Source organism: Penaeus japonicus, unplaced genomic scaffold, assembly GCF_977035675.1.
Source record: "Penaeus japonicus unplaced genomic scaffold, GWHDUDI00000001_assembly GWHDUDI00000037, whole genome shotgun sequence".
NCBI classification, from domain to species: Eukaryota; Metazoa; Arthropoda; class Malacostraca; order Decapoda; family Penaeidae; genus Penaeus; species Penaeus japonicus.
Window position 1 is genome coordinate 13,187,589 of NW_028234439.1, and position 12,500 is coordinate 13,200,088.

At 34.8% G+C, this 12,500-nt stretch overlaps 2 protein-coding genes across 2 annotated transcripts in view; one reads left to right on the forward strand and one right to left on the reverse strand.

Moving 5' to 3' along the window:
* Positions 1-6,053, reverse strand: part of LOC122253272 (acid ceramidase) — an 11,205-nt gene extending 5,152 nt beyond the window's left edge. Inside the window, exons 1-2 of the mRNA XM_086532384.1 lie at positions 5,886-6,053; positions 171-211 (exon numbers count right to left, since the gene is read on the reverse strand). Coding sequence (XP_086388510.1) covers positions 171-211; positions 5,886-5,957 — 113 coding nt within the window. The 5' untranslated portion in view covers positions 5,958-6,053. The remainder of the gene's footprint in view (positions 1-170; positions 212-5,885) is intronic.
* Positions 6,054-6,372: 319 nt separating this feature from the next.
* Positions 6,373-12,500, forward strand: part of LOC147467193 (protein male-specific lethal-3-like) — a 15,098-nt gene continuing 8,970 nt past the window's right edge. Inside the window, exon 1 of the mRNA XM_086532472.1 lies at positions 6,373-6,506. The gene's annotated coding sequence lies outside the window, so the exon portion shown is untranslated. The remainder of the gene's footprint in view (positions 6,507-12,500) is intronic.

Consider the following 12,500-nt stretch of genomic DNA (forward strand, 5'->3'; position numbering starts at 1 on the left):
GGTAAATCGTTCCGCATGGCTCGATACTTAGCTAGGTTTATTCGATCACTTGCTGTCCTGTCAGAGTGATTATGTATGTAAGTATGTATGTAAATCAGAAAAAAAGGACAAACCATCTGAACCAAAGTTTATTTGATAAATCAACAATATAAACATATTGTTGTACTTGCCTTTGGTTAGGTGGGAAGATATTAGTCTCACACGAGTGGAACTGAAATGTAAATCACATCAGCAAAGTTCTAGAATATGCAGATATTAATTAATGATCCACAGGACTATCATTTTCAATATCAATACAACCCCCTGTTGCGACTAATGCTAAAATCAGGTGTTGAAAAATAAAATAAAAAATAAATTGCATGATCAAACAGCGACCATTGCAAAGGACTGTCAACAGTTTCTATGTAAAAAATTATCGAAATATCAGGATTTTTTTCACCCTTCTTCAACTGTACTATACTGGTAAGCCTTATTGAAAAAATGCAGTACTATGCAATTAGAGGGAACATACAGAATAAAGTAAAAGATAAAAAAATATATATGTACTGACATTCATATAAACATATACATACATACATATATATATATATATATATATATACATATAAACACACACACACGTGAAAAAAAGATTGAGAGAGAGAGAGAGATACAAAGAGAGAGAGAGAGAGAGAGCAGCGGTTCTCTAACTGTGCGATTTGACCGAATCTGTAATACAGGTGAATGGATTCACAGCAGAAAAGGGCCCAAATAAGAACCAATTTATTGAATCAAACTGCATACAAATGATTCATGCATTAAAAAAACTCCTTTTAACAACCAAACATCTATCCACATAAATGAAATCGTTTTCAGTGAAGTGAATTAATAGGCATGGAAAAACCGTTTCCGTAAACATCCTAAGTCATAATAAACAACACATTTTTGTTTTCCCTTTCACGATCCTTCCGTGCCTTTTCCGGGACACGGACTTTTAAAATGGTGAGATTGAGAACATCTGGGCGATCTAAGCGGTCCTTGGTATTCTCTTCCTAGAAGTTCACAGAATCACACTGAGTAGTTAAAGTTTCATGTTGCGAGATCAGTTTAAAGTCTGCGTGAGGAATCCAAGCAACTGTGAGTGAGTGAGTAGGAAAGAGGAAGAGAGAAAGGGAGAGGGGGAGTGAGAGGGAGAGGGAGAGAAAGAGAGAGATTCTGTATCTGCAACAGATACAGAATAACCTCCTCCAAGCGGGCAACCAGGATTCTAGTCAGTTGAAGGTCTAGCTTAAAGTTAACACGCATCAGCCGTATCCAAAGTCACTTTCGCTCAATGGTCTTCGCATCTTGAGTCGCATTGCCCGTACGCATTTAACGAAATATCATAGAAATGATTACCATGTCCTTCGTCTGGGAGATGGCTGATGGAGACAAGTATATCAAAAAATGAAGGTATTACGATATCGTCCTTGTCGTTTGCGCATTACGACGGTCATATCGGTACGATGACCATGACAATGGTAAAGGACTAGGGATGCGGACGATAGAGCGAATGGATGTGAATAGAGGGAATGCGATTACCTTGCGGCAAATTGCACATTCTTCAATAAGTCATAGTGTTTGCGTAAAACAAACAATAAACAAAATGTTTTCGTGTGTTGAACTGCGAGCTGATAATTCAATCAAGAAAGCAAGTTAACTCAGAGGAAACGAGATAAACATTTACGACATATGACCTCTCTGCAAAAGAGGCGAAGTATAATAAAAAAAAAATGTGCTGCCGTGATTTCAAACAAATTGCAGCCAAGTTGAAAAATCACTCTAACAAACAGAACTGAAAATTAGATCTTTGAAGAGGTGAAATATATTCTTCATCTATAATGCATAAATTTCTATTAACATTTACTGATTATGTTTTAATCATATATTTAATATTTGTTATTCATTTCATCGTATTGTGTCCTTATTATTATTATTATTTTTTTTTGAGGGGGGGGGGGGGCATTAAGGAAATAACATCAGGACAGTCAGACTGGGTAATGGCCACGACTTTTACCCAAAAGCGTCCCATCTGGAATTATGAATCCTATCCAAGCGGTCAGTTTGGACTTACAATTCTTCTGTTTGTTGTCGTTGATAATTTCCTTTACAACTCTTTATTATGATAACATTACATAGTATTACAATTTGGAGTCCTGGAAACTACTGCCCTTAGTCTAAAATAGAAGAAAACAACATATGGATGCATAATTGAGCATAATTTTCCTAGTTACGCATAGACACGTTGCTTTATCAAACAACCTTGAATCTAGCTGGAGCAAATAAAAGAAAAATAATAAAATTACCAGGCATTCACGTGGTAATTTATATCTTTCGCGATTATGCTGGACAAAGAAATATAAATACCTGTCCTATAATACTGAGGCAAAAAGGGGCTCATAACAGTTGTGGTTCAACATGCATTAGTATTCTGTGAAGGAAATAAATCCCATTTGTTAAGCCCAAGGAGTAGCACATGCTCAGTATTGTACTGGACTAAAGAGTCAATTTTCTCACTTTAACTCCGTAATTGTCATAGCATACTACATACCTTCCCTAACTGTTGGGACCAATTTCATCGTTATGGCATTAGCGTCCAGTAGAACTACTAAAGATAAACAGATTGATCCATGACCAATATCAAAGACGTATCTGTTGAGTTTCTATCGGCGAATAACTGTTGCTGAGGCACTGTACCCTGAGGCGCAGGGCATTGTAGATATTCCCATTTTTTATTTTTCAAATTCTCATTATTGTCAACTAGTAAAGGTACCTAGGATTCACTGAGGATCATAGTTTAACATATCTCCCTGACGTAAGGTAATAATAAAGCATTAAATATAATTGTAAAAAACATGCAATATCTGCAATCTATTCACTCAGGCGGTGAACCTCGCAAAGAACTACTCAATCATACACATAATAGCTAAACATCACATTTATTGCACAAAATAAACACACATTAAATACTTCTGCGACTATACCTAGAGAAATACACAATAAAACAAAATTTCCCGCAGCATTAGATGTTAAAATAAGAAAAAGTTCAAGTGATCGAAATGACGCATCCTCATGTCAACATCACGTGAGTTCGACGTTACCAGAGGGATGGGGCGAGCGAATGAACTTCAATGACTCAAGTGGTGTCATTCGTGAGTGTTTCATTTTTTTTATGTTTTGATCGAAGGTTATTAATAATATCATCTATTGTTATTTACTATTAATAATTAATACTATTAACAATGCTTTTTTTTCTCATGTAATACAGTTATCGTCCTTCCTTATTTATCCATGCTATAATATCATTTTTTATATAAATTTTCTGTATCTTTTAATTTCTGATAAACCCATTCTGCACTGTTCAGCATGTCCTGTCAGAAGTCACGCGCTGACAAGCAGTAACCTTCCCGGGACGCAAAATCCTGAAGATTTCGTAAATGTGATTTTTACTTGTTGCATCTTCCCCTTTTGCAGCCGTACTTCGTGTCACCATAATCTTATATATATATATATATATATAGATATATATATATATATATATATATATATATATATATATACATATATATATATATATATATATACATAACTTATCTATCTATACATTTATAAACACACACACATATGTACACATATATTATATACATATATAGATTACAATTTATCCTTAGATCACAAAAACTACATCTGTTTCTTCGCTAGGTCTGCATGTGGATAAGTAATTCAAATAGAATGTGTATTCGCCTTGGACAGATATATAATTTTCACTATAATAAACGCACCTAAAAAAGTAGTAAAACCGAGCCATTCCATGAATATATCACAAGGACTCCAGTAAAAGCTATGGAAAACATAGTAATCAAAACAAATACATAGCAATTCTGTGTGGAAGGTTGACATGATTATCCTTGATCTATTCTTTATTCCTACTATTACTGTGCTACGAATTATATGATGTCCTCCGCATTCTTCTAAGACCACTTTCATGGTTGAAAATATTCGGAGACTTAATTTGCTATGATTGACAATGCAAGCAAGTTATGCAGGAAATCAGCGACGTAGAATCTTTTCGGCAGTGAACTTCATTTGTTTTGGTCGATCACTGGAAAAGGTGAATAAATATGCCTTACAAATATTTTCTTGTCATTTCCATTTCTTATATAGAAAGAGAAACTATACTTATACAGTATCATGCTTGAAAAGTATAACAAAATTCTATCTATACAATCTTTATCTCTCTCTCGGGGCACCAAGTACTAATAACGAAAAATCTGTCAAAGGCAGTTTTAAAAATAGATAAGAAAAATGTGCATTCCTTTAAGAAACGCGAACACAGTTAAGCCTAACGCAAATCCATCCAACAATATAGTTTTTCTTATTCACTAAACTACGGGTGGTATTCAGCTCATGATTTTTATTGCTGTTGTTTTTGTTACTGATATGATTATCATTATTATTATTATTGTTATCATAACAACTGTTCTTATTCTTGTTACAATCGTTATTGACGGTATGTATCACTTGCTGTCTGATCCAAGAAATGCGCTTTGACCTCATTATTGTTAACAATGAATTATCAATATGGCAGTCTACCTCTTGGTCAGTGATATTTTCATTATCATCACTACATCAATTTTCTCGTCCAACCGGTCTGACGAGAAAAAAAAAAGTGCCACTGTACACTTCGAATTGTGAAGTAGACCACGAAGCATCCTTCATAGACAAAGTCGAACAGACTGAATTTTTCCTATTCGGCATTAGTGGCTTATCCCTCAAGCGAAGGTGATAGCGTTCTACTAAAACAATGGCCAAGATAAGTTCAAATGCCGTTATCGATTGGATCAGTAACCATGTAACAGTTGCCAATCAACCTTCGGCGTCTCGCATGCCTCTCACTAACGCCGTGGTTTGTCATTGTCGGTGTCATCCTTCATTAAAAAAGACGTCATGAGTAAATTGTAACAATATTCTTGATTATTAATGTGTCTTTTTACCTAGTTGTTTATATGCGGGAGAGAGGGCTGAGCTCCCGGGACCCGTCCGCTATATCATTTTTAGTTTGTGTTTGTGTTTGTGTTAGTGTTAGTGTGTTATCTATTTATATGTATTTGCATATAACTAAGTAAAATAAATAATAAATATATAGATATATATTTCTATATACATACATGCATATATATACATGCACACTGCACACACACACACATACGACAGAGAGAGAGAGAGAGAGAGAGAGAGAGAGAGAGAGAGAGAGAGAGAGAGAGAGAGAGAGAGAGAGAGAGAGAGAGAGAGAGAGAGAGAGAGAGAGAGAGAGAGAAAGAGAGAGAAAGAGAGAGAAAGAGAGAGACAGAGAGAGATAGATAGAGAGAGAATCATAACGAATGCATGAGAGTACCTAAAACTTTTCACATTATCATAAAACCCTTTTGATTATTCAGTCTCTCTATAACAACTTTACGTACTCATTATTCAAAAACAGAAATCCAGCATGATAAACCACACCTCCATAAAAGGCGCCAATACGGCTAGAATAACGAGTGTATCTTGATTCCTTTGCTTCTCTGAATACCATAGCCCCGGCCTATCAGTTCTTATGATTATGACTCACTCATGACATTTGAGAAGCTGCCATGTGAGTATATTTTGAATATTTATTTGTAGATAAAATATAACAATAATAAGCAAATTCAAGTAAATGACACCTAAATCCTACAGAATTGATTAAACTTTTTTATATTTTGCGTGCATAGCAGACGACAGGGATAAGTACGAATGCAAAAGTACCCACTGCTTTATATACGACAGTTTACACAAAGACATATATATATATCCGCTCCAACAAACATTGCTAAATCGTTATTACTCACGGGAACAACACCACTGGACCTTGCTTTCACAAAACTGATTATCGAGAGACACAAGAAGAAAATGATCTTCATGGCGACACACTTCCCTGACGACCTCTCTACTCTCCTCTGTCTCGAGTCGCACTCTGATACCTTCGTCCCTCGTGCGTTGTTTACACTGTATCAGCTGAGACTGTCACATGGCAGGCCTGCCAACATGATCGACAATTGGAGCGATTGTTTGTGGCATTTTCAGGGTATGCTTTGTTCGTATGTGAAGATTTTTATTTAAAAGTCCATATGTAATTGATAGATACCCTCTTCGATCGCGTGATCATGGCAGATCCATAGATATATCCAGGTCTTATATTCTTTCTTTGTTCTTATGTTAAGGCTTACAGGAAATTAACTGAGAGATTGTTACAGATTTTTCTTATATTATGATTTATCAAATTGTCTTAGTATATGCAAAGAAACAATAACAACTAATAATCTACTCATTATTGATCTCTCTCGGTATATAGAAGAGGCTAATGCGCAGTGCATTATTTTATACAGCTTATCTCTGCAGCCTCACACTATTTTAGATCAATGATCCTTCACATACAGCTCTGGCAACATAAACAAAGCAGTCTACTTGAAGTAAGTTGTGTAGGAATAATCACTTGTAGTATTATTTCAGAGTATTGTATAGACACCCTCAATTGTAAAATGTAATAGCAAAATGTTACTGAGCAGGTTTGGAGTATAGAGAAGGCAATTAGATATTTAGGTATTTCAGTATACCAATAGTATTTTTTCCACGAACGAATTTTAGAAGTCGTTCGTTTGGTCTGATTTTAAAAATCTCTCTCTGAGCCTTGGAGAGAAGAAATTAGTTATGTTATGGCTTATTTACAGTCCCATAACCATATGTAGTACAAGGTAAGTAGTATATGGACTAAAAAAATCGATGTAGTCAAGTTTTTCTTTTCATTTTGTGTAGTCTGCAAAACCAGCTATGGTGATGATGGTAGTCTTGACAGGTAGAGAGGGAATAAAATACCAAGAAAAAAAAACTTCAAAAGGGATGTTTAGACCAGACTGAAAAGTATGGCACCTTTCAATGAGATCTGCAATATGCAAGATAGAATTATCATTATGTTGGTGTGCACTTTTGGATTTCTTTCATTCTCTTATATTCATATTTATATTTAGAAGTTGAGATAAAGAAAACCCCCAGATGAAATCATGAATCTGTACTTTTGATATACCATTTATTTGTTCTTGATGATTGTCTGAAACTGTAATTTTGCCCACTTTGATGTTTCAAGTTGAAAAAAATCAGGAACTGATAAATGTCTTCTTTATTATTAAAGTTTTAGGAACTTCCATAGTCATTTTTACAGAATGGGCTGTATCACAGATAATGAAGATGGTGATGTTGGATTAGGAATGATATACATTATCCATATTTAATACTACTATACTTTTGATATTGTTCAGGATAATTGAGGGCATGAACAATTTAAGGAAAATTGTGTGATGAGAATGTGAAAAAGATATTAAAAGGGGATTTGACCTCTGCAGTACCCCATCAGGAAATAGCTACAATTTGTTAGTGTCCTATGAATAGTTTAAACTAAATTAACTCATTCTTCTATCAATAATCTTGTGGGTGCTAAGTGTGAAATCCTGTAATAATGCCTTTAAATTATACATAATGTATTTAATTAGTGAATTTTTATTTGAAGTTATACACCAGCTATTGTAATTATGTTGATAGATAGGATAAAGCAATTGTCACATAATTTTATGGGGTTTACTTAAAAAAGTGCTAGTTATTAAGAATGGAATGATTTATTCTTTTTTGTTCTATACATGTACTGTGTAACAAATATAAGAAAGTAACCATATATTTGTGGTGCAATAATGACATCTCCAATTCATAACACTCAAATCTGTGACCTGAACAGTACCTCTCATCCTGTTTAACTAGTCTCACAATACATTAGCAGAACTTGTGAAGTAGTCCATTAGCTTTATTGGTATGTTGTTCTATTATTAGAATTCATTGGGAATTGTTGATCCACTTATTTTTTCTCATAAGACTTTAAATATGGAAATATTTGATAACCACACTGCCAATTCTATTCTCAATTAGATGAAGCCATTTTCTAATGAAAGTGAAATGATATATTTGGTTATTAACAAATATACATTATTTAAGATGTTTACTAGAACAACGTGTAAATGTCTTTGATTAGTGAGCAGTATAATTGGAATGGTGTCTCAATATTCTAGTGAGTGACAATAAAGATTATAGTGCTTATAGATAGTATAGCAGAGAAGCAAAAGTTCTCTTTCTTTTCTTAAATTTTTCAAGTAGCAATTTTTTATTTAGCATGTTCATTGTGGTAATTGTAGGTCTATTGATGTCAGCTGTAATTTCAATTTTATTTGCACCTTTAATTGTAATGGACCCATATTTTCTTGTCTCCTTTATCCAGGTAAGATAGTATGTAGTGTATCTATTTAATGGTTTTCTTATATATATATATATATATATATATATATATATATATATATATATTATATATATATATATATATATATATATATATATATATTATATATATCTGACTGATGGCTTGCTGTCCCTGCCAGCTGTGCCTGTTTATTTTACAATTATATTACTAGGTTATTATTTTTTCATTGAGTCAAAGATATACTTGAGAGGTTAGTGGTGACTGATTGAGTATATACAGTGTATCCTAATCACATCATCGGTTTAAAAAAGTTATCATCACCAACCTTTCAGGTATCAGAGTTATCATCACCATCCTGTCAGCGTATCATCAGTCATCACCAGCTTATCAAGTGCATCATCTTTACCCAAAATCTAGTGTTTTTAATTAATCTGTATAATTCCTGGCATTCATACAATGTCTTGTGTAGTTTGTGGTGCAGTTCCTACATACTTTAGAGTTTTATATGTACTTTTCCAGTATGTAACTATCCATTATAGGATCATTCTTTTACTTTTATAATTTAGGTCTTGATTTACACCACAATTATCTGGATATACTACACTCCCTCCCCTGTTATTAAGACTAATGTATACATGAAGATTGTGTGCTAGATACAATAATACAATATACTCTGATATCAGGAGAAATGATAGTAACTGTTTAAGGCAGATAAGTTGCTTAGCTCTTCTTGTGTTGCAATAATTTTTGTTTACACTTGATTATAATTAGAATATAATGCTAATGCTTTATTGTGCTTTGTTGGTTTCCTTGTGCTTTTGCAAAGATTATTTCAATGCATGCCACTTAGTTCATTGTATTTAGTTATATTTATGGAAAGATTGCCAGTTTGTATGCTGGTATTTTGCATTGGCAACCAGATGTCTTAAAATGTCTTAAAAATGTTGACACTTAAAATTACTTATATATTTGATCCTATTGTATTTCTGCATATGCACGACAAATAATATCTGGCATTTATTTCATCAGGGTAAGGGATAGCAGGGGAAAAAATAAATTGAATGGCTAGATGGTCTTCAATACATATTCATTTTAGTCTGTAATCTACTGGGTTGGATCACTTTCGTATTGCATTTTTTAGTTGAAATTGAAACCTATTCATTTCTGCAGTTGTGTAATTAGAGTATTACACAAAATACTAATTAGTATCTCTTTGCTAACATACCATAGATAAACTCACATATACCATAAGTCTAGAAAATAGTAAAAAACAGCATCTTCAGATGCTCAGCCCAGGCTGAACATCTTAAGACATGGCCTGCCCTGGAAGGGTTAGATTATCTAAAGTGGCCATTTCTTTTGAGAGTTTCTTTTTTTTTAAATTCTCAACTTCATGTCACCAAAAAAAAATTAATAAGAAGCCACAATGGATTTGAAATATGCATTTTGATATTCTGTTTTAGAATGACACCTGCTTCTCTTATGCATTTTTCTTCTCACAATGTTTTAATAATGTTGAGGATGTGGGATGCTCTTCCTATTGAGTGTACAGCAGAAAAGGATATAATTGTGTGAGCTCCTTGAGAGTTAAAGCAAGAAATGCACTTCTGCCTGAGATGCTTCTTAGGTATATGTCTTTTCTCGTCTCCAAATTCTTTAAGGGAGTCTCAGTCCATCTCTACCAATGTGTAGGTGCATTATTGAAACTCAAATGAATATTCTTGCGAGTCCTTTTTTTTAGTGCGTTGTATACAGACTGGTTTGACATTCATCTGAAAGTCTAGTAGAAGTTTTTTGCCACTTCAATCAAATATAATGGTATAATATTGAATGGCTGAGAAAGAAGTTAAAAAGGTAAAATGGTTACGTTTACATATTTTCGTATTTAAGTGTAATGTGTATGAAGGGAAGATGTGGGTTTGCAATAAAGAATTTTTGAAAATCTGTGAACTCTGACTTTGAACCTTGATATCTTGTAAATGCAAGGAGATTACAAGACTTTAATTAGAGAAAAGATATCAACTTTCACTGCGAGAAAGAGAGTGTGAGTGTGTGAGTGAGTGAGTGAGTGAGTGAGTGAGTGAGTGAGTGAGTGAGTGAGTGAGTGAGTGAGTGAGTGAGTGAGTGATTGAGTGTGGATAGAGAATACAGATATGGCGGCAAGGGGGCAGGGGATTGGGTAATTCTTCCAAAAACCAAGAGAAGTTCAAGTGAGGGAAGGTTTACACATGAGATCTCTGAACACACATGGAGGAGGTGGGGGGGGGGATTAACCCATTCACGACGAGGGCATTCCAGCCTTGCATGTCACAATGGCGGGGCTCTCAAACGCATAGGCCTAAATCAGTTAAATAACCGACGCCATATCGAGTCCCCAGCGAACAGGCCTAATATGCGCGGTACAGTGTTGTACCACCCGTCACGAGAGGGTTAAACTGGAATTCTATTGGCAGGATTTAACTAGGATTCTCTTAGCATTATTTAACTCTGGAATCAGATTTAATTCAGGAATTGTTGCTCATATGTTCCAGCCTTGTAGTGCTCCCCTTGATAGATGGCTCTTAGTTGCCCCACTGCCTTTTGCAGTTCTGAGTATCAGTGTTGGGAGATTTTTTTTTTTTTTTTTTTTTTTTACCTCCCCCATAATTACATTATTTGAAGTGCCATGCTTCAATTTATGAAAAAATATTTTTATATTTGACAAAGAAAAAACTCTTGACAGTGGAAAATAAGGGATGCATCACTATCTATTTAGCCCCAATTGACTGTGGGACCATACCCAAGAATGGCTTTATCACCTTTTAGCCAGGCCTGTATACCCTGTCTGACTACAAGGGGAGCCATACCCAGATCCTAATTTTCTCCCTGTCATCGATGATCTATAGATTGTGATCTTAGAAAACTGTTAGATTTTATTATGCAGTCATAATAGTTACATTTTTTAAAGCCATGCAAGATGGCCAAGCCTAGATGAGTGTAATTGTGATCGAACCAAAAGGGGAGGCTGGATGGCCAGAGGGACCTCAGGATCAAGAGCTGAGTCTAGCTCATAGAATGTGAGCATTACCCATTAACCCATTCACGACGGGGGCATTCCAGCCTTGCATGTCACAATGCCGGGGCTTTCGAACGCTTAGGCCTAAATCAGTTAAATAACCGACGCCATATCGCGTCCCCAGTGAACAGGCCTAATATGCGCGGTACAATGTTGTACCACCCGTCACGAGAGGGTTAAAGCCAGGAGGTCATGTATATGTGTACTGTCCATTATGGTTTTGTTTTAGTTGTTTCTTTTACACATATATGGTTTCACAAGTGCTTTAGTCACAGAGAGGACAATTAGCAGACTTACCTACCACACTTGTTTAACCCATTATGGATGTGGCTGATTTGGCTGTGCCTGGTCATTTCGTCTGGTTATTTTGGAATGTGCAGTCCTAATACTGCAGGCTATTTGTTGCTTGAGGCATTGCCCAGCCACTATGCACCATCGGTGAGACGGCAAAACAAATCCATGGCAAGACATTTGTTTCACCCATTAGGAATGGGTTTACTCATTCCTTGAATTTATTGTTTATATTTTTATTACTGTTATTATTGTTGTTAACATTATTATGATGCTGATAATGAGGATGATAATAATAATGTTAGTACTGATGATAATAGTAGTAGAAATGTAAGTTTTGCTCTGAAAATACGAAGAATAGTGTAACAGATGAGGTCAGGTAGGTCTACCAGTTGTCTCCTATTGGATTAATCTGTCAAAAAAGAAACAAAAACAAAAACAAAGCAAAGTGGACAATGCATGTCCCATATTATCATTGGGTTTAAAGGTTGCACAAAAAACTGAACCATCCATTGCAAAGATAATGAATAAGCAATGTGAAAACGTTTTGATTAACACTTTGGCAATTTGTCTGACGGAATCAAGGCACCAGGTGACAGACACTCGTATCCAGCTCATTGTGATATGATTATTTTTGTATTTATTTTCATTTGTTATTTTTATTTCATTTCCATTTTAATTTGATATTATATAGATATATAGTTCCCTCTCATGAACATCCCAAAGCAGTAGACATTGTTCCAAAGGACACATCACCTCATTTCCTTCTCATATAAAAGCATTTTGTAATCATGCATAAGAAGAGGAGATTTTAGGAGTACC